Source organism: Amblyomma americanum, chromosome 9, assembly GCF_052857255.1.
Source record: "Amblyomma americanum isolate KBUSLIRL-KWMA chromosome 9, ASM5285725v1, whole genome shotgun sequence".
Taxonomy (NCBI): domain Eukaryota; kingdom Metazoa; phylum Arthropoda; class Arachnida; order Ixodida; family Ixodidae; genus Amblyomma; species Amblyomma americanum.
Genome location: NC_135505.1, coordinates 83,375,856 through 83,394,739, shown reverse-complemented (window position 1 = coordinate 83,394,739; position 18,884 = coordinate 83,375,856). Strand labels below are relative to the sequence as shown.

Genomic DNA, 18,884 nt, shown 5'->3' with positions numbered 1-18,884 from the left:
AGTGAACGGAGCTAGTGTTATTATCAGTGCGTATTCACACATATCATGATTTAGTACAATTCATGATGTGGCGAGAAAAATACTATACAAAGAGGTGATATCAAAGCATGTTCCCATTTTGCTGCTTCATTTATTGTGGTTTTGTGTTTCAGCAGTACATTGTACCGGTGCACAGGACGTATTATTTGTACCCAGCGCACAAAGAAGGGAAAAGCCTGGTCACAAAGAACGCGCTAGCTATCACACTGCGTTTCGTTTGTCCAGTTGTCCTTGGTACAGCCTGCGGATCGCAAGAAGAATGTAACGGTGTTAAATAAGAGGTTTGCGAACGAAGAGGCCGGTGGGGCTTTGGGAGTGACACTTCCGTATGCAACGGTGTGTGATAGTGTGCTAGAAGGCTGGAGCGATCTGCTTGGTGACCGCTGTTACCTGGCGCAATACACCGTACGAGACTGAACAGCAGGACACCAGCAGGCTTCAGGAGAGCCCGATGTTGCGAGCAAGCGACCAGGGTAGGACGAGGGACTTGCGATAAAAAAAAATGCCTATGAGGTGCTGGTGGTTGTAGCAGTCTTTCTACGGCGACTGCGATGCAAGAGTCGGGGCGTGCTAGTTGGACAGCGATGTCGGCATGGTGTATTGAAATGCACAAAGTGCGATAGCTGGATCGACCACTGTGGCCTCACTGAATTTTGCGCTTTTCTGAAGTTGTTGTTTTCATATTACTGACCTTGATTACGTTGTGCGCCCTCTCTGGCACCTAAGATGGCGCGGAGACTGGACAAAATACAAGAAACATATCACAGAGCACGCGCCAGCTATCGCACTTCGTTGAATTCGTCACACCATCCGTGTAAATATTAACACTGATGCCTAACTATCTGAGCGCTTGAACAATCTTTAGCGCACTCTTTATTTCAGATCCCCGTCCAAGGAAATGCAACCAATCTGGTCTCCCAAACAATGTCACCATCGAAGTGTATGTTGTGTCTGACGTGAGGCACAACATAAGATTCAATACCACTGAAGACTTCCTGCTCTATATATGCATCTTTATGAATAGCGTAAGTGCATTGCTAAGAGCTCTGCTGGGCAGACGAGCAGTTCGCCTATTGAGAACTTCGTCATTGCATAGAAGCGCCCCTACTGCAGCTGCGTTTATTTATGCAGAATTGAGGTGCGCCAAAAATGACTTTCCTGCGTGCCAGCTGCACCCATTTCGCGCATTAATAACGAGCATTAGGGAAAGAAAAACTTAATAGTGAAAGGTGGCAATAAAGCAGTGCAAAGCACAAGCGCATAATTGATCACATGGTTAGACTGTGTTATAAAAACCTTCTCACTAGAATCAAGGAAACAAAATATTCCCCAAAAGTTGTATCAACATTAATTCTCCTTTCAATCTTTAAAATACTGAGGCCCAAGGAAGAAACAAAACGAATAAAAAGCAAACGAGGATGGAAGTGAATAAAAAATGGTAGGATATTCACATCGTAAATAACGCAATCTATCCTCTCGCTCCCTTCAATGACCGCGATACGTACTTACCCAGATAATAATAATATTAATTGGTTTTTCGGGGAAAGGAAATGGCGCAGTATCTGTCTCATATATCGTTGGACACCTGAACCACGCCGTAAGGGAAGGGATAAGGGAGGGAGTGCAAGAAGAAATGAAGAAGGAGGTGCCGTAGTGGAGGGCTCCGGAATAATCTCGACCACCTGGGGATCTTTAACGTGCACTGACATCGCACAGCACACGGGTGCCTTAGCGTTTTTCCTCCATAAAAACGCAGCCGCCGCGGTCGGGTTCGAAACCGGGAACTCCGGATCAGTAGTCGAGCGCCCTAAACACTGAGCCTCCGCGGCGGGTCTTACCCAGATTGCTGATTTGATATTAATTGTGCCAATACCCAGGTGTTAGTGCGAGCATTTCAAGTGAAGATTTCCTGTCAAGAATTTAAACTGCGGTTAAAATTGCTCACTGCGGGTCGTACGGTACTCCTGGGGACAAGTTGTGCTGTTTTCGGCAGTTCAACCGTATGCGTGTGCTGACAGCTACAAATTGCTTATGTTCTTTGAGTTCCATTCATGGTACCGATGCAGCGTCTGCATGGCATACGAGACGTACTGGGCTCAATTCATAATTGCATCACGTACCGACAAATATTGCAATCGGCATCAGGTATTCGCTTGACCATTTGTTAGGATTTTTAGATGAGATGCTTGAAACAAGCATCTTTCAGATGACACCTGTCTCATGCAGCGAGAAAACACGTTATGTTATCGGCAGAGAGGACAACTTGTACTTCCACAATTGAAGTGAAATTTTTATTGAAGGCACCTGGGCATCGCACTCGCAATCAGTTTTTATTATTACATGCTTGAGATAAAGGACTAAAAAGTCGCATAAGAAGGGTTTCACGATACTGATCATAACCCTAAGATGTGTCCGCCAGCGTAGTGTGCAAACTTTACAATAAATAATATTACCAGTAAGAAATGAACCGCTTTTTTATTCGCAAGCATAAAAAACATTGCTCACTTTCCCCACAGCTCCTGCTATCCCTAAATATAGCCCATAGGCCGCTTTTGGTCAGATGCATTTCACAAAACCAAAAATATTTCGACCATACTTCGCAATATGGAAATGAAATGAACGGTTCCGATGGATGCACATTTTAATGTTTCAATAATTTAAGCGGATTAAATTTCTCTTATCTTTAGTTTTTCTGGTTGCTAAGATCCGTAAACAATTGCGGCCAACAGCTCTGATTTCATCTCAGGAACTGCTACGTTTCTTAAACTCCGCAGTTGTAGGCCGATGTTAAATTGCGGCTCCGTCGGTATGACCCTAAAAGGAATCTTTATAAACCTTCACATCTGGCAAGCTGTAGAGTGGCTGGGTATTAGTATGGTTTATATGGCATCCCCTTTCATTTCTTCAGGTAAACGCTGTGTTCATGAGCATGGAATGTCCCGACGTGAGACTTGCACTTGTTGGAGCTGAGAGAAGCGATGAGGCAAGTGGCTGGCAAGAGTACAGGAACTCTTGTGGCATGAGTTTGTCTCAGTTTGTGATCATGATCTCATTTCTCTTTCAGGATAGCGCATTTACATTTGGTAGTGACGAGTTGCTAAATGATTTGACTACCCTCGATATGTTTCGCCGTTATGCAAACATGAAGAGGGAACATTTCGGGAACCCTGACATTGCTCTGCTCCTCACAGGGTTCGTACTGCACAAGCCACCGGACATCGCATCTTAATAGGCAACCAATAACAAACTGAACTCAATGATAACTTTTAACACTTTCCAGGAGAGACATTTATGAGAGCACAAGAAAAGGCATAAACCGAGACATTGCAGGTGGGGGTGTTTATTCATATGAATTCTATGAAGAGGTTACTGTTGCCAGTAGATAAATTGCACAAACACTGCACAAAACATACACAGGTGCTGTGCTAAAATGCCGGTGCAGTACTTGCGGCATGACATTCAAGAGCGTGGTGCTAGATACTTACTTAGTTCACAGTCATTCTGAATATGATACTGAAAGCTATGATATTACTTCCAAGGCGATTCGGTGCTGTACTCCCTTTGTTGAGTGATAATTCTGCAATGATCGCTGTAGCCAGGTGCAGGTTTCTAGTAAAACTGCTTGAATGTCGACATCTAAATTTTAGAAATCGGGAAAACACTTTCATATATTGCCAATCAACGTAAATGTTTCACTTCGAACAATTAACAAAGTCACTTCAGAATTGTACTTCCTAAAGTTTGGTCTATCTTAGGCTCATTCTTTGCAACACCTGCCATTGAAAACAATCCTTTTTTAATGACTAAACGAGCTATTGCTCTTTGCAAAATGAAGCACGCGCTCTCTACACGTGATTATAACTTCTTTCTGTTTCATCAGTATAATTTTGATGTTTTCAGCGTTAGACAAAGCGAGTCTAAATTCGCCGCCTAGAAGAGTTGATATGGCCCAATCATTTTCGCCGCCGCGGTGGCTCAGTGGTTGTTGTGCTCGTCTGCTGACCTGAAATACGCAAGTTCGATCGAGGCCTCAGCGGTGGCATTTCGATGAAAGCGAAAAGCTTTGTCAGTGCGTGTTAAAGAACCCCAGGTGGTCAAAATTATTTGGAACCCTCTACTACAGAGACCCTCGTACCCTGAGTAAATTTGGGACGTTAAACACTATAAAACAAAAACCAATTTCATCTTAATTTCCTGTAAAACGTTCTTAATTTATGCGCTAAGTAGTTCTGACATATATTCGGCAATATGGTTCCTTAGGTCTGAATGGAGCTAACTCGTATATCACCTTCACGATGCTGGAATAATAATAATTATGTGATTTGTACTCCGTGTCTAAAAAAATAACGGTGGTCTAGCTTTGGTTAAATCGCTGGAGAAGCGGTAGCTTCACGATAGTTTATACTGCAAAATGTTGTTTTGCTATGCTTTGGTCTTTTCTCTTGTCTTTGCAAGGTTAAACCATCGTAGAGCTACCGCTTCGCTCTCAGTTGAACCAAAGCTAAACTACGCCCTGTCACGTAAACGCTGCGTTTCGGCTCCTCGCCGAGCCAAGAGTAAATCGCGTGACCGAATTTTGGTTGACGTTGACTTGACCCTGGCTTCACCTCGATGTGATCTTGACGACTGTGATAACCTCGACTTGACCTTCACCTTTGAGTTTGACCTTTCACCTTTGCAATGGCTTGACAATTGGTCTGATCATTGGCCAATGACTGCTTCCCCACACTTATAAACTGAAGGCTTGACCTTGGCTAAGACTTGAAGGTCATGGGAGGTACATGGCGATCTCACACCGCTATTTCTGGTAGTGAACCTACCTCTTCAAATCCGTTCGCGTTTGATGTCCACCGAGGTGGCTCAGTGGTTATGTCGCTCGGCTGCTTACCGAAAGACGCGGGTTCGATCCCTGCCGTGGCGAACGAATTTCGATGGAAGCAAAATTCTAGAGGCCCGTGTTCTGTGCGATGTCAGTGGATGTTAAAGAACCCCAGATGGTCGAAATTTCCGGAGATCTTCAATGCAGCGTCCCTCATAGCATGAGTTGCTTTGAGACTTTAAACCCCCATAAACGTTACCGACCAAGCGTTTACTTTCCACGTGGTAGCGTAAAAGCGAACAGTGACGGGCATGGCTAGGTCAAGTGGTCCCCACAGAGCAAGAGCAACCTAGGAGAAAGGTGGGCTACCTGGGTCGCGTGATGTTGTCGCGTCTTCACTACCTTGCCACCGAATAGTGAGCAAACTGCCGACGGTGGATGATGGCAGATAAATTATTGATTGACCGCTCAGGAAGAGCAACCTGGGCCACACAAGGCCCATTCCTGGGAGCACAAGCCATCGCAGGGCAGTGGCGCATCGCTTAACCGCTGCACCACTGCGCCATGATGGGTATGAGGACGTCCAAGAATCTGCGAGCGTAAATTCTAGAATGAACAATTTAGCATATAAAGATGTTAACTTACTAATGCCATCGTGTCGTATCGTTAAGGCGGAGCTTAAGTTTATCCTGTAATTATTTTTTTAGTTATCAGAATATACATAGGTACCTTTTTTGGCGCAGATCTGTGGTATTCTTTTTGAACTGCTGTTGTACAACTGATGCTAACCGCGTCAATGACTGGTGGCTGCAGTTTATCAAAAATGTACATTAACAACGAACCTTTCTCGACTGCAGTAGCTTCGCACTTTAGCCACATTTTTTTTAATACGATCTTCCATACATCGGCTTTAATTGATTCTTCGCTTCAACACTTCCGGCAGGCGTTTTAATACATAAGTGAAATGTAAAGTGTTCATTGGTGTTAGTAACTCTGATGCAACGCAGGAATCGCTTACGCTGGCGGAATGTGCGAAGAGGAGTTTGTGGCTATGGCTGAAGACGTGCCTGGCTCCTATAGCGGAGTTCTGAATGCGGCACACGAAATAGGACATAGGCAAGTCGGTGCTCTTTCTTAATTTTCTGATCCTTATTTTAGTTCACCGAAATAGCGTGCGAGGGTTAAAAAGGCATCTTTCCTATATTTGATGCCTAAGTGCTGCTGCTTGTGTATCAAATAAATTTATTGGGCTGGTTGGCTTCCCCATATATAATTTTGTTTCAGTAGCAGCAATGTATTAAAAAATACTGATATTCTACCGATATCATACCACTAAGCCCTGACGTAATGTTTCAATCTCATTTCAAAAGCAGCAGTGCACAAAGCTGACCCTGGCGCCGCCAGAGCTTTCTTTAACAAGTAGGTAATCCTGAAAGGGCATGGCTTTATTATTTGGGGTATTCCTTTCAGCATGTTCGCTCCTTGATTTTCTTGTAACTTGATTGAGCGAAGCTTGGTTATGTGGTCTAAAGTGCCAATACGTTATGTCTTTCTCAACCTAGTCATTAGAAAGCTATCAACCATTCCGAAAATAGGTCACCTGTATAGATCAGTGCGCCCTTACCATATACCTAGCTTCGTAGAACGTGCTTTCTCTGCGAATATCAAGGCAGAAAAATGGGCAAGAAACCTCATGAAGGCCGCAAAGAGACATCAAATGAGAATTTATTGTGCAATTTAACGACGCATGAATCGTGCGGAGATTCCCTTTGAAATATACCAAGCTACGTGTAATTGATTTCAGTGAAGCGTACGCATGCGCCTGAAGCAGCAGGGAGTGTTCACTACAGTCACAGCGGCCGCGATTTTGTTGTCAGCGAAGCACTGTGAAAGGCCGCGTGCGGGTGTAATGGGCTTATCACCATCTGGTTCAGCCCGCACTGTTGTAGCTGCAAATGTAAACAAAATGGAGCCTGTGACGTGACGTGAAGGTCCCCAGTACACGACTCGTACTCTTTGCTCATGTGCATCCCATCTGGGATAGAAGCTGCATTTTAAAGCACCTGGCGGACAAACCCAACCTCGATGTTAAGTGTAAGGAAGTTTAAGTGAACAAATGTGGTCTCGTTGACACGATCAGGTTTTTCTGTGACTAAAATCGCACTGCTGCTAAAGCCTTTCTCTGAATTCATGTTTTCCACGTCGCTAAATGATGAACGCATCTAATAGAATGTTACCATATTTCTAGCACCAGTGAACAGTGCTTAAGTAGCCACTTCTGAAGGCTGCTGTTGTAAAACATTAGTTTCTGTAACTTTCCCAGCCGCAGGGCATTCAAGCGCATTCCAGTTTAAAAATATCATTGACTCATAGCATCTTTTTAATATTTATCAATTTTCAATAATTTTTTTTCAGCATGGGTGCGTCCCACGATGGAAGCCCACCAGACCCACATATATTCGGCCATCCAGGTTCACTGAAATGCAATGCATCTAGTGGGCATATAATGACATACGTCGATGGAGGTGCTCTTCGTTACCGGTTCTCCGAGTGCAGCAAGGACGAAATCAGACACGTTTTGCGGTAAGACGCCAGAAGTGGCACGGAAAAGAAAAACAAAACAAAACAAATACAGCACAATATGTTAGAGGATAGTACTGCTGCCGGTTCTTTTGAGGAGCGGAGTGAGGTAGAAACTCCTCCTAAAGTTCAGGAGGAGTTATCATGACGCTTTAAAAATTATCTGCCTTGAAGGGATGTGGCATATTTTTTACGTTCGTAAAAAGCAGTTTCCAGCCGTTCACGAACGGCCAGCTCCTCTCTATAGGTGCAATATGAAGGGAGAAAATGGTTTCGGAATATCTATGTTATATTTATCTCTATAGGCTGTAGTCAGGCTCGGTACCCGGTTCACGCAATACTGCCATGCTTTTTAAACACATCGGTTTTAAAACGACCTTTCATACTTGGAGATTCGAATCCGATATGTACTCCGCTTTTGATAATGAAGGCACGAATTCAAAGCTTCAGTGTTAATTAAGAAAGAAGTTTGAAAATTGTTATGTGCATGCATTCCTATGGGTAACACACTCAACTTGGGGCCGGAACTTGAGACAGCAGCGCCAATGCATCTTGCTTTCGTCACACGTCAGTGTTGGGCTACACAACACACAAGAAGCATTGAAAGCAAATTAAAGAGAACAACGTGGTATTCCACGTACACAAACTATATCTTTACAGACAACGTCAGATAGGCTGTTAAAATTTTAGAAATTACAACATACAAAGAGAACGGTTCTAACAAAATAAAACATACTGCCAGTTCATAAAAAAGTAAAGAAATGAAGTATTTTGAATACAATTTCATGGTATTAGTGCCAAAAATATTTGTTATTACATATGAAAAGATTCTGCTGTCTTCATTTTTGCGCTTTTATTTTTGAATTAGCTGATTAAATTGACAGAGGATCAATTGAAATTGTTCAGTTTACTTCAGTAGTCACATTCAATTAAAATCTATTCGCGTGGCTCCTCCTAAAGAGAACCTATGATAGCGACAGAAGTTATGATAGTGTGTTTTAGAGAAAAACCGCAGGGGAAAATGCCTTCTTTAACGCTTTAATATTGGTAACTGCAGAATACCTTCATGTTGAAAGATGGGCTCTTTTCTAATAGTTTTTAAGATAAAGTAGAGTGTCCGGGCAGGTAGTGATCGCTGATGAGGATCATGATAGTGAAATAACCAGACGAATAAGAACAAGGTCAAGCGCATATGGCAAGATCTCTGAAACTATGAATGGCAGTTTGGAAATATTTCTCAAGAGATAAGCGTTAAACAGCTGTATCTTACCGGTACTCATCTCCGGGCAGAAACGTGCAGTCTAACGAAAAGGGTTCAGCTTAAGTTAAGGACAACGCAGCGAGCCATGGAAAGAAAAATGATAGGTGTAACATTAAGAGATCGGGAGTGGTAAGAGTGGGTTAGTGTACAAACACGGATTGATAACATCCTAGTCGAAATCAAGAGGAACAAATGGGCTTTAGCAGGGCGTGTAATGCGAAGGCGAGATAAACGCTGGTCCTGAAGGGTAACAGAGTGGATTCCCAGATAAGGGGAACATACTAACAAGTGATAGAAATTAGGTGGGTGGTGGAGATTAAGAAGTTTGCGAGGACACGGAGGCCACAAGTGACAAATTACAGTGTTAATTTTAGACTTTGCCCTACATTGGGCGCAGTCAGGCTGATGATGATAAGTGTATCACGTTTCGTTATTTCTTTAAATACTTTATTAGTTAGCAATACCAAGGATGTCTAACTGATATTTCATATTCGATCTTTCATATTCCAATAAACGTTGTGCAGAAGTTTGTTTCGGCTATGATTGCACGAGTGAAAAATTGTGGCCATGGTATCCCACTATACGGCTGGGCTTAGGAATAATGTAATCATGCTGTCAATTCCAAGGTAGAATATTGGTATTCGAAGAAAGCATGTTGTTGAAGGCACATGTGCGACGCTTTTACTGCTGGTCTTACTTGTTGAAAACTTAGGTTTTCATCTCTCGCCTGTGTCCTACGTTGTGCACACTGCGTTCATTGCTGATTTGACGTCTCCAAGTAAACCTTCTAACATCACTCAATCATGAAGGAATAGCAGCAGATTTTTCTCGGCAAGTTCGAACCTGTACAGCTAAGTCTAGTTATTGTAATTACTTCTCCTTTGATAGCCCTGATCATCCCGCCTGTGATGCTAGGCTTATTCGTTTTGGTAAAAAAAATAGCTGTTCTCTCGCCTCTCTGTTAGACTGTGGTAATGAAATACGTGACCGTGTATATCTCCAAATGTCTCACCAAGAGATGCGCCTTATTCTCTGATTACATATGTAATCCATTCTGGAGAAAGGCAGCAACGTTCTCTCAATGAAAAAGGTATCCATGGCACACTTCTAAGTTGGAATTTTATGGTTGTTATGTCTGAACTTCAAAATATCACATACCTTCGCCGCTTCACAGGCCTCACTCCTTCTTAGTCCGTCCACGAAGCAGCGAATAAAGGTCTAGAGGTTCCTTTGCATATTGACACTGGAGGTGGAGGCGAAGTATTATGTCACGCTGGCCCACTCTTGTCCTCTTTCAGACCGTCCTTTTGTGTGCTTCTTCAGTAAGACTTTATAGTGTGGCTATATTTTTACTAAAATAGACTCTGTAATTCGTGGCGCTTTCATCTGGATTAGGCAGCCCTGGAGGCATAGTTTGTGGGAACAGCAAAAACTTGGTTATTTACTCGTTGTTTTTTTACGGAGCATTCTGTTGACGCACAGCGTTGACGCACGCATGTGTCTCACATTATGCGCATGCTCTGCCGTGGTGTCCGATTTAGGCCCTTTGTATAATGCTGTATAATGCTCCCGTTAAAAATTCTGCAAATCCTTTCATATCCTTGCAGTCCTGAATTTTACATCGACCGTGCCCTGCGGAGCAAGTTAAGAATATCCAACAGAAATGTTTCATAGCGTTACTAATGATTCTTTCCGGTCTCGAACATGTTCTTTCTGATTTTAAACGGTAGTACAGCGGCTGAAGCACGTCAGTATTAGAAACTAATTTTTAAATATATGTCTAATGCGCTCCTAAAGCTTCATTTTTTATGTAATTTTTTATTACATGAAATAACACATCAGAGCCCGTACCTGTTCGCTCAAGCATTAATGCTTGTATGCACGCAGGACAGTTGATCCATATATATGAAACATTTGCATAAAAACAGCGCATATCTGTATTTTTACAAGCATTTGAAAACATTGAAACAGTGAAAGATAGAACCGGACCCCAATGACATTGAAAGTGTGTAAAAGAATATTTAAAATGTGAAAAACGCGATTCAGCGCTGACATCCTATAAGAAGAATATCTCTGCTAGAAATCAAATCAAGACCTGACAGCACCCGCTCTGTCGTTGTGTTATTGAAATGTAGCAATTATTTTAAAACTTTATACGTTTTGAACACATACTGCGACTGAATAAACAAACACAAAAACACTGAATTCCAGCAAGACAATATGCATATATATCGCACGACTTCACTCTGCCAAGTCGGGTTACTAGATAATGGTTTGACCTTTCAGAGAGGCTCAACTTAGCATTGAAATTCATGCTCTTTTTGCTTTTACTACAAACGTTACCTCTCAAAATATGGTATTTATACAAAAAATCATATGGAAGCAACAAATATAGTTACACTACAATAACTTTGTTCTGTCATTTTTCAGCCAACGGGGAAGTAGATGCTGGAAGATCCAAGCGAAAAAAATCTACAGTGTTGAGAATATCTACCCGGGCAGAATTTTGTCCGCACATCAGTACTGTCACATGCTTTATCCAAAGAAAGAAGGCATCTTCAGTAAAACGGTCAGTAACGGAAGAGCCGTTCGCAGCAAATCTTTCATTCACATCTTGAGTGAGAATTGTGTGTAGAGCACTTTAAAGTAGTGTTGACACCAAATTTTCGGTAGCTTTTCTTTTTGTATGACGCGTAAGAAACTACTATAGATGGATCGGAACATGGTATGCGCTTACTAGGGACAAACATTTAAAATATGATTTCTTCTCTCATTTATTGCGGTTTCGACTTCAACAACCGAGCGAAGGGAGCGACGTGAAGGGAAGTATTGGCCACGGAGGCATGAAACACACTGCGATATGATCGCTGCTTCGTATTTTTAATTCACTGCAACGCTAAAGCCTCCCTATCACAACAATCGAGATCGCAGTGAGTGAAGAAACAGAGATTATGCAGAAGTTTGTTTCACTCCACACAGAACCTTTACTGGCCTTGAACGTTTTTACCATTGCTAGGCTGTTGAAATAAACAGTTGTTAGAAGAGAAAGAGAGAATAAACATTTATTTTTAAAAAGTAGACCGGAGCGGATACGTGGTGGGGCCCTCAGTTCAAGACTCCCAGGGCTTCCGCCGACAACTTGGCGATGGCGACTAGCGCCTCCTGGTCTTCCAGGGTGCCGCTAGCCAGCGTCACCTCCCACAGCTCCAGCGCCGTGATGTGCGGCTTTACGTGGTTCGGTTTAGCGGAGGATGTCCATGTAAAGTGCGTGAATATGCAAATTTCGCTAAACAAAAGACATGTCTCTGCGTATAATTTTAGGTGAATGCGTTGAAGGTGGTGCATATTTAGGAAAGTCAGTGTTTGGATTCGTCTTAGGTGGCAAGAGTCTTCCTGGAAAAGGTTCTTATGTGGCGGGGGCTTGAGACGCCTATTTAGGTGGAGGCTCTCTAGGCGGGTTGAAGAATTTGCTGTGAGAGTAGAGTCAGTGTGCCCAGCTCGGTTGGTGTAATCTCGAGCTACGTCATCTGCCCGAATGTTGCCATCGAGACCCGCATGTCCTGGGACCCAGGTGATGACGTGATCATGCTGGAGATAGTCGCCCAGTATGCAGAGAGCCGTGCGCGGGACACGTCCACTCGTATAGGCTCTGCAGGTGGCTTGGGAGTCTAAAAATGTGAGTGCCGTGGTGTTGCGTGTCGCTCAGTTTGGTGGGGATGGCTATTGCAATGGCTTCTGCAGCTGCTGGATCCTGTGCCGTGAAGGAAGCTCTAAGAAAAGGGGTGTTGGCATGATTGGCAGCAGCGCAAGCATATATGTGGGGCTGTGCAAGGGAGCCACATCTATATGCATAGCCGTGGTGTCTTGGCCGTATTGCCTACGGAGGCTGCGAAAACGAGCCTGACGGCGCGGGGCCTCTGACTCGAGGTTCGTGTGGCGAGGGATAGGGCCCATGTAAAGGCGTGAGCAGAGGGAAGAAGTGAGTTGAAACAACCTCATTTTTGCAGGCGGATAGCAAATAAACAATCATGCATAATGAGATGTCACGCATCATGCATAATGAGATGTCATGCATCATTCGAATGAAGTAGGCGTGCTTCCGAAATATTCCTTTAAGTGTGCTTGGCAATGACGGTGAACCTGTACCTTTAGACGAGCTAAGAGCGTTTAGTCTTTATTATCCATTTATTGGCAAGAGCTCTTATTAGTAGTCCAATGGGATTTTTTGTGGTGGTACCTAATTATTAGGACACTTCATTTTCTTATTTCAGATAATTGTAGATCGATGTAAACATTTGTGAAGAAAATACGGTGAGATTAAATTAAGCAGCATTGAACTAGCGTCCTGGTGTCCCAGCAGGCGTTTTGAAAATTGTATTCCGTGATACCATATAACTGAAGTACAATGTGATACTTCGGCCTCTGATTAGCGCAAAACAAGCGACACCTGCCGTAGTGGCCTGCGCAGCCACTCGCCAAACTTGTGGTTGCCTTCCGAAAGACGATGGCACAGCGGTATCTAGCCTGCTGAACTAGGTTGCGCAGCGGTAGCTGATAAATGCTGCGCTCTGTAGGCTGCGCGATAATAAAGAAAAATTAAAACTCTTTATCTTCAAATATGGTGACTTGGCAGTCACATGACAACTGTAAAATCCCCAAAACTATTGGCGCCGCATGGAGGTTGTTGCATCACAATGGTCATGACCACGCTGAGTTGTTGAGCGCTTTCTGTCTGCTTCTGTTGACCGTCTTTTCTAGCGCAGCAAACTCATTTTCAAAATGGACATCCACCAACTAGCGAAGCTTGCCGCCCTATTATAACGAATAAATAATTAAGCACGCCCAGGCATTCTCTAGCTCTGCTCTGTACCTTGCCGGATGCCATGATCACATCCGGAGCAGCTTGTAGCACTGTCAGGGGCGCTGGGTAAGGTTGTGAGCAAAAATATGTGTTGAAGAAACTACTGACCCCCGTCTCCTACCATGTTATGTCAAGGCGTAATTTGTTCCAAGCACAGACCATGGTAAATAACTTTGGGGGTGCGGGTAAAATATTCAAGGTGACCACCTTAACCACTTTCTGCTATTATAAGCTGGAAACAAAGCTTGTTGGTTGAGTTTTTAATTCTATTCCACGGCTACAGCGGAAGACACGAGACGAAGCAAGAACAGCACTGTGCTCTGTCGTTGAAGCTGCAAAAAATGCATTTCTGCGTAACAAATTCCGGCCCTGTGCTTTGCCAAAAATGGTCGGTGTTTTGAATACCCTGTAATATAAAATAGACATACATATTGGTAGGCAACCACCTTAAGTGCTTATGAATATTTCGTTTGCAGCAAGAATGGTTTCTACCCAGTAGGCCTTGGTATGGTATTTTGTGAATCTGCACTTTGTTTTACCTTTTCTTGATTAAAACTCCGCTTGCACATTTCTACTATACTTCCAGGTACGTCGAAAAAACTCAACTGGGAAAACTCAATATATACATGATTATTTTCGACCCGTGTCATAAGTGTCTTAGTGGTTATGATGCTGGGCTGCTCACCCGTAAAACGCGGTTTTGATCCCGGCCTCGGCGGACGCATTTCCTTGGAGGGTAAACGCTAGAGGCTCGTGCATTGTGCGATGTCAGGGCACGTTACCGAACCCCAGGTTGACGAAAATTCCGGAGCCCTCCACTACGGCGTCTCACATTGCCTGGGGTGCCTTTGACGTTAAACCCATAAAACCATTAATTTACACCATGATACCTTGTTTGTATGCAATTTTTATGTCTAAAAAACTATTATAACTTTATGTGAGCAAGACACATTTACACCGAAAATGAGACAGCGGTTCTTTAGAGCAAAGATACCGATTGAAACCTTAAGCACAACACTCCAAAAAAGTAAATATTATTCCTCCCGCAAAACACGTTATTTTATAATATATTATTATCGCTATTTGATTAACGCAGGATGCCTTCAGAAGCAGATACTGCAAATTACGGTGCTGCGCACACCTTCGCAATGGAAGTGAAATTTGCGTTGTGGAACGAATGCTTGATCTCATGCGGTGCGGTTATTTGAAGGTAAGAGAATTAAAGTTCATTTTTCCGACTTATGTGTATATAACAGGCTTTCATGTGCAAAAAGTAGGATTCCTATCAAGAGAGCCGGGGAGCCACATTTACCCACTATGAAAAGAGCAGTGGTCCGTACAATTTGCACTGTTCTAATAAATTATTTCCGCAGTTAAGTTTTCCGAAACGCAACGTAAATCAGAGATTCATTTCAGAGGGTGCATTTAACTAGACGAAAAGGAGTGAGCTGTTAGTTAATTTGAAGCCCAAAAAAAATCCAGCCTCACTGAAACAACCTCCACGGAAGATTGTTTTATTTGTCAGCTTGTTTAAGCTGTCGGGAAGACGACGAAGCAGCACCGATTTGAGGCGAGATTCTAACTGCATTTACTCGGCCTTTCGCATAAACTGGTGTTCTCTCCATAGGAACGCTGTGGTTGTTAGCCATGTTCCGAGAATCTGCCACAGAAGGGGCTGGCCTACTATAATATATTAATGTTCCTATATATGCTCACTACATGAGCAGACTTGTGAGTAGCTTTGCTATTTTCCTGTGCAAAGCTCATTGAACTTATAAAGAAAAGGTGCAAATCTGCCGAGCTCTGAGCAGCGGGTATAGCCGCTGCTCGCTTAATCCACTCAGTTTTGGCGGTCAAACTCATTTCTTTTTGAAGAATGCTGGTTGAGCGCAACGCATGGTGGTAATGCGCCGGCATCTCTGGAACATATTTCAATAGGTTGTCAGCAAGTAAACAATCATGTATAGTAAAGTCTCGCACATCATTCGAATGAAGTATGTGCCACTCTCCGTGTGGAGTGGTGGCAACATCAGTTGTTTACGCCCCAAGGCACCTTTGCAACGGTAAAAGAAAATCTTTTCACGCATGCGTATTTCGGAGACGAGAAGTAAAACATTTCTATTGAAAATGTCCGCTCTATCAGATCAAAATAGGTCGTGCAAAGGACAGGGACCTTACCTGAAACACTAAACTGGTGCCAACAGTTGCGTGTGAAGCGGTGCGAAGGCTTTGCCTTCTGGTATGCTCATGCATACTTAAGAGGCAAGTGCTTGTGTTTGATATGAAAAAGGTAAGTTGGTGAGGAGAAACCAAATGGGGAACTAAAGATCATGCGGAAAGGCTTTAAACAACCTGTTAACGTATATGGAATAACGACATGTGGAGGAGAAAAACTTTCAAAATCTACACAAACATATGTGACAAGTGCATTTGCATTTCTTTCTCATGTTACCAGTAGCCTTCGTGATCACGATGCGCGTTCTTAATTCTGGATTACAAACCCAACCATGTTTTTGTATTGTGCGCGAAATATTTCTCCTAATCTGAGATAAATAATATTAAGCTGTTCAATAATTCCCTTCATTTAAAATATAGTTTCAAATCTCATAGGAATCTCCTGAATTATGAAAATAGCTCACTTCGTGGCCGCACACCATAATTATGGCTCAATATTTATGCTTTTTGTCACTGGTCACTGAGCGGATTTCTGCGCGCGAGTACGCGCTGACAGCTACTGATTCACATACAACTTCTTCCTTTTTTGAATTAGGCGAAACATAGGGATGGTAAGCCAAAACGAGTATAAGTTGCCGTTTGCTTCCTGTTCTGTATTGGCGTTTGTTTTCGGCCTTCAGTTCATAGAATGCCGTTGTGATAGACAAATCCACAAATTCTGATTAGTGCAATCTTTATGTCTCAACTCCAACCTAAACCGGCCGTACAGAGTAGGTGCAGCGTTTTGCATGATGGTTATAAAATGCCTGCATTACGTAAAGGCTGCTGCGAGTTCTTGCCGCGGACAAGTCCTTAAAATCAATCCAATAACTTACAGTTAGTTTTCCAAAATTTTAATTTCTACACCTCGCGCCAACGTCTGATGCTTGTCTATCGCGGCAATTCTCGTTTTCAGCTTCGTAGGATATCCGTGTTGTAACCTGTGAGCTTCTGCCGTTGATTGGCCAAAAACTACAGAGATATTCATGGACGAAAAAGGCGATAGAGCTGGCGTGCACGGCCGGATATAGAGCTTACTTCTCTTCACTCTGTCTCGATTGTTGCAAGCTGGCGAAAAGCAGGCAGCAAAATATAGTAAATAACAAAGCCAGGTTGGCCGGCTGGCACTTCCGGGGGCTAAGCGGTGTAGCGGCCTGTAGTTTTTTTTTTTTTTCCCCGAAGGTGTGCGATTTCAGGAGGAAAACTCGAAAGGCCGTCTTTAATCGCCAACAACTTGAGTGCTACATAATCTATATCGAATATTTGCGCAGGAAGATGAAGGACGATTCTGTACCTATGAGTATTTAGGCCTTTTTTACCCTTCTTTAAAGCCCTTACAGGGACCCTTACGCTACTGTTTCATTGCTTCTTTCAAACAACTGGAAGGCAAGAGCAGGCCGCTTAACGCTTTTCAAGCTCGTAGTGTTCGTGGTCATAAAAGAGGAGAGGTCTCCCGAATGCGGGCATTACATATGGGAGCAAGAAAGGCGTCGCCTCTCTTACGTCCCTGTGTTTTTCCGCGCTTTGTGTTTACCATGGATCAGCCGCTAGCCCGCGCCCACACCTGACTAAGTTGCTCGGGCTCGAGAGGTTGTCCGGAAAGAGCAACCTGTGTCGTTCAAACCCCGCCGATGACAGCGCCTTCCATCGCAGAGGCAGTGAAGCGTTGGTGCACCACTGTGCCAGTAGTGGTATGAGGACTCTCGGGGATCTGTTAGTGTACAGTAGAGATTGTTCGATCCCCAGTGCCGCCGGGTACCCACCGGTTCATTAATGGGTACAAGCATTCATCGGGCCTGGTGCTCGGCTCTTCTAGCATGAATTCTTGGGAAAAGGGCGCTCGACCAAACTGCTGCGCTCAGTTCGGGGATTCGTGCGCTGTTGGATTCCTGAAATCCAGCTTGTGCGGTATTCAACCGATGTCGCGGCGCTATGGGCACATCAGAACGAAGAGGTCAAGTACGAGAAATAGCCGAAATTAAAAAGAAGCACGTGTGAACTCAATGAACTTGGTTCATAATGGCGACCGCTCAAGAATTTCTGTTGTGTCCCTCAAGAGAGCGCCATTGAGCTTTTTTTATTTGTTATTCGAAACTTCACTTTGAAAATACACTAAAGCATTGTTAGGACTGGAATGGCTATCTAAAGTGAGAATTCAGAAACTTAAATAGTTACCACTGGGATTAAAATACTAACTGTAAATTGGTCAAATAACGGCGCAATTCTAGCACATTTCTCTCTTGAAGACTCCTTTCGTTGCTTTTATCCATTACTGAGATAGATGCTACCTAGAGCTAAAGAGAGTAAAGATCAGAACTAAATTCGCGCTGCCTGGACGAAATATTTACCGCTCTATTCAATTATGTTCGCTTGAAGACAAAGCTCGTTGAGCTCAACAAAGCAGTCGCCAGTAAGGCTGGTTGCGTTTTTTAAACGGCCGGTACGATGGTTCCCACACTGACATGAGTGGCGTCAGTGTCGTGGTTATCACCTGATCGGCACAAACTTCGGGGCGTGGTTGGTGGGCAAGCTTATTTCCACGTAAGAATAAAGAGAACGTTGCAAAGCGCTCTGAATCTCTTGCGTTAGATATTGCTCTGTAGGATTAACAATCGTTTTCACAATTTTGTCCTTATGGAGCACATCATTTTCGGAGATAAAGTTAATGTCTCCAGTTAATGAAAAAAAACTGCATTTATTTTCCCTGAATATTCTGCATCGTGTTTCTAACAAAAAAAAAAAAACTGGGCTCACATTCCTTTCTTCCAGAGATGCTTCCAAGGCGTTTGCAGAGACAAGGCGGACATTGAGCGAAAAGCTCAAGGAAGACCAATAAATAAATTTTAATGCTTATTTACGCTTCTTCCTTGATGCGCGAGAGCCTAGACCTAGTTGGAAAATTAGGCGGGTGCTCTGTGCAGTTGCACAATTATCATGAATGTCAAGGTTTGTAAGTTTAACGTAATTTAGATATTCAACACGGCCATCGCAAAAATCTGTAAACTCCCACACTTAGGCCCACTGAGCCCCGCGTTTTTAATGCATGGACCCCAAGGGGGGTTACAGCACTGGTCTCATCCAAGAGTTCTAGACTCAAATGGAAAGGGAGT

General features: G+C 43.4%; 1 protein-coding gene across 1 annotated transcript in view; it reads left to right on the top strand.

The window, feature by feature from the left end:
- The window catches only part of LOC144104945 (venom metalloproteinase antarease TserMP_A-like), a 38,709-nt gene extending 20,082 nt beyond the window's left edge, over positions 1-18,627 (top strand). The window contains exons 5-13 of the mRNA XM_077638176.1: positions 922-1,064; positions 2,948-3,022; positions 3,104-3,231; positions 3,320-3,369; positions 5,866-5,974; positions 7,274-7,441; positions 11,130-11,268; positions 14,657-14,770; positions 18,544-18,627. Coding sequence (XP_077494302.1) covers positions 922-1,064; positions 2,948-3,022; positions 3,104-3,231; positions 3,320-3,369; positions 5,866-5,974; positions 7,274-7,441; positions 11,130-11,268; positions 14,657-14,770; positions 18,544-18,621 — 1,004 coding nt within the window. The 3' untranslated portion in view covers positions 18,622-18,627. The remainder of the gene's footprint in view (positions 1-921; positions 1,065-2,947; positions 3,023-3,103; positions 3,232-3,319; positions 3,370-5,865; positions 5,975-7,273; positions 7,442-11,129; positions 11,269-14,656; positions 14,771-18,543) is intronic.
- The last annotated feature ends 257 nt before the right edge of the window (positions 18,628-18,884 follow it).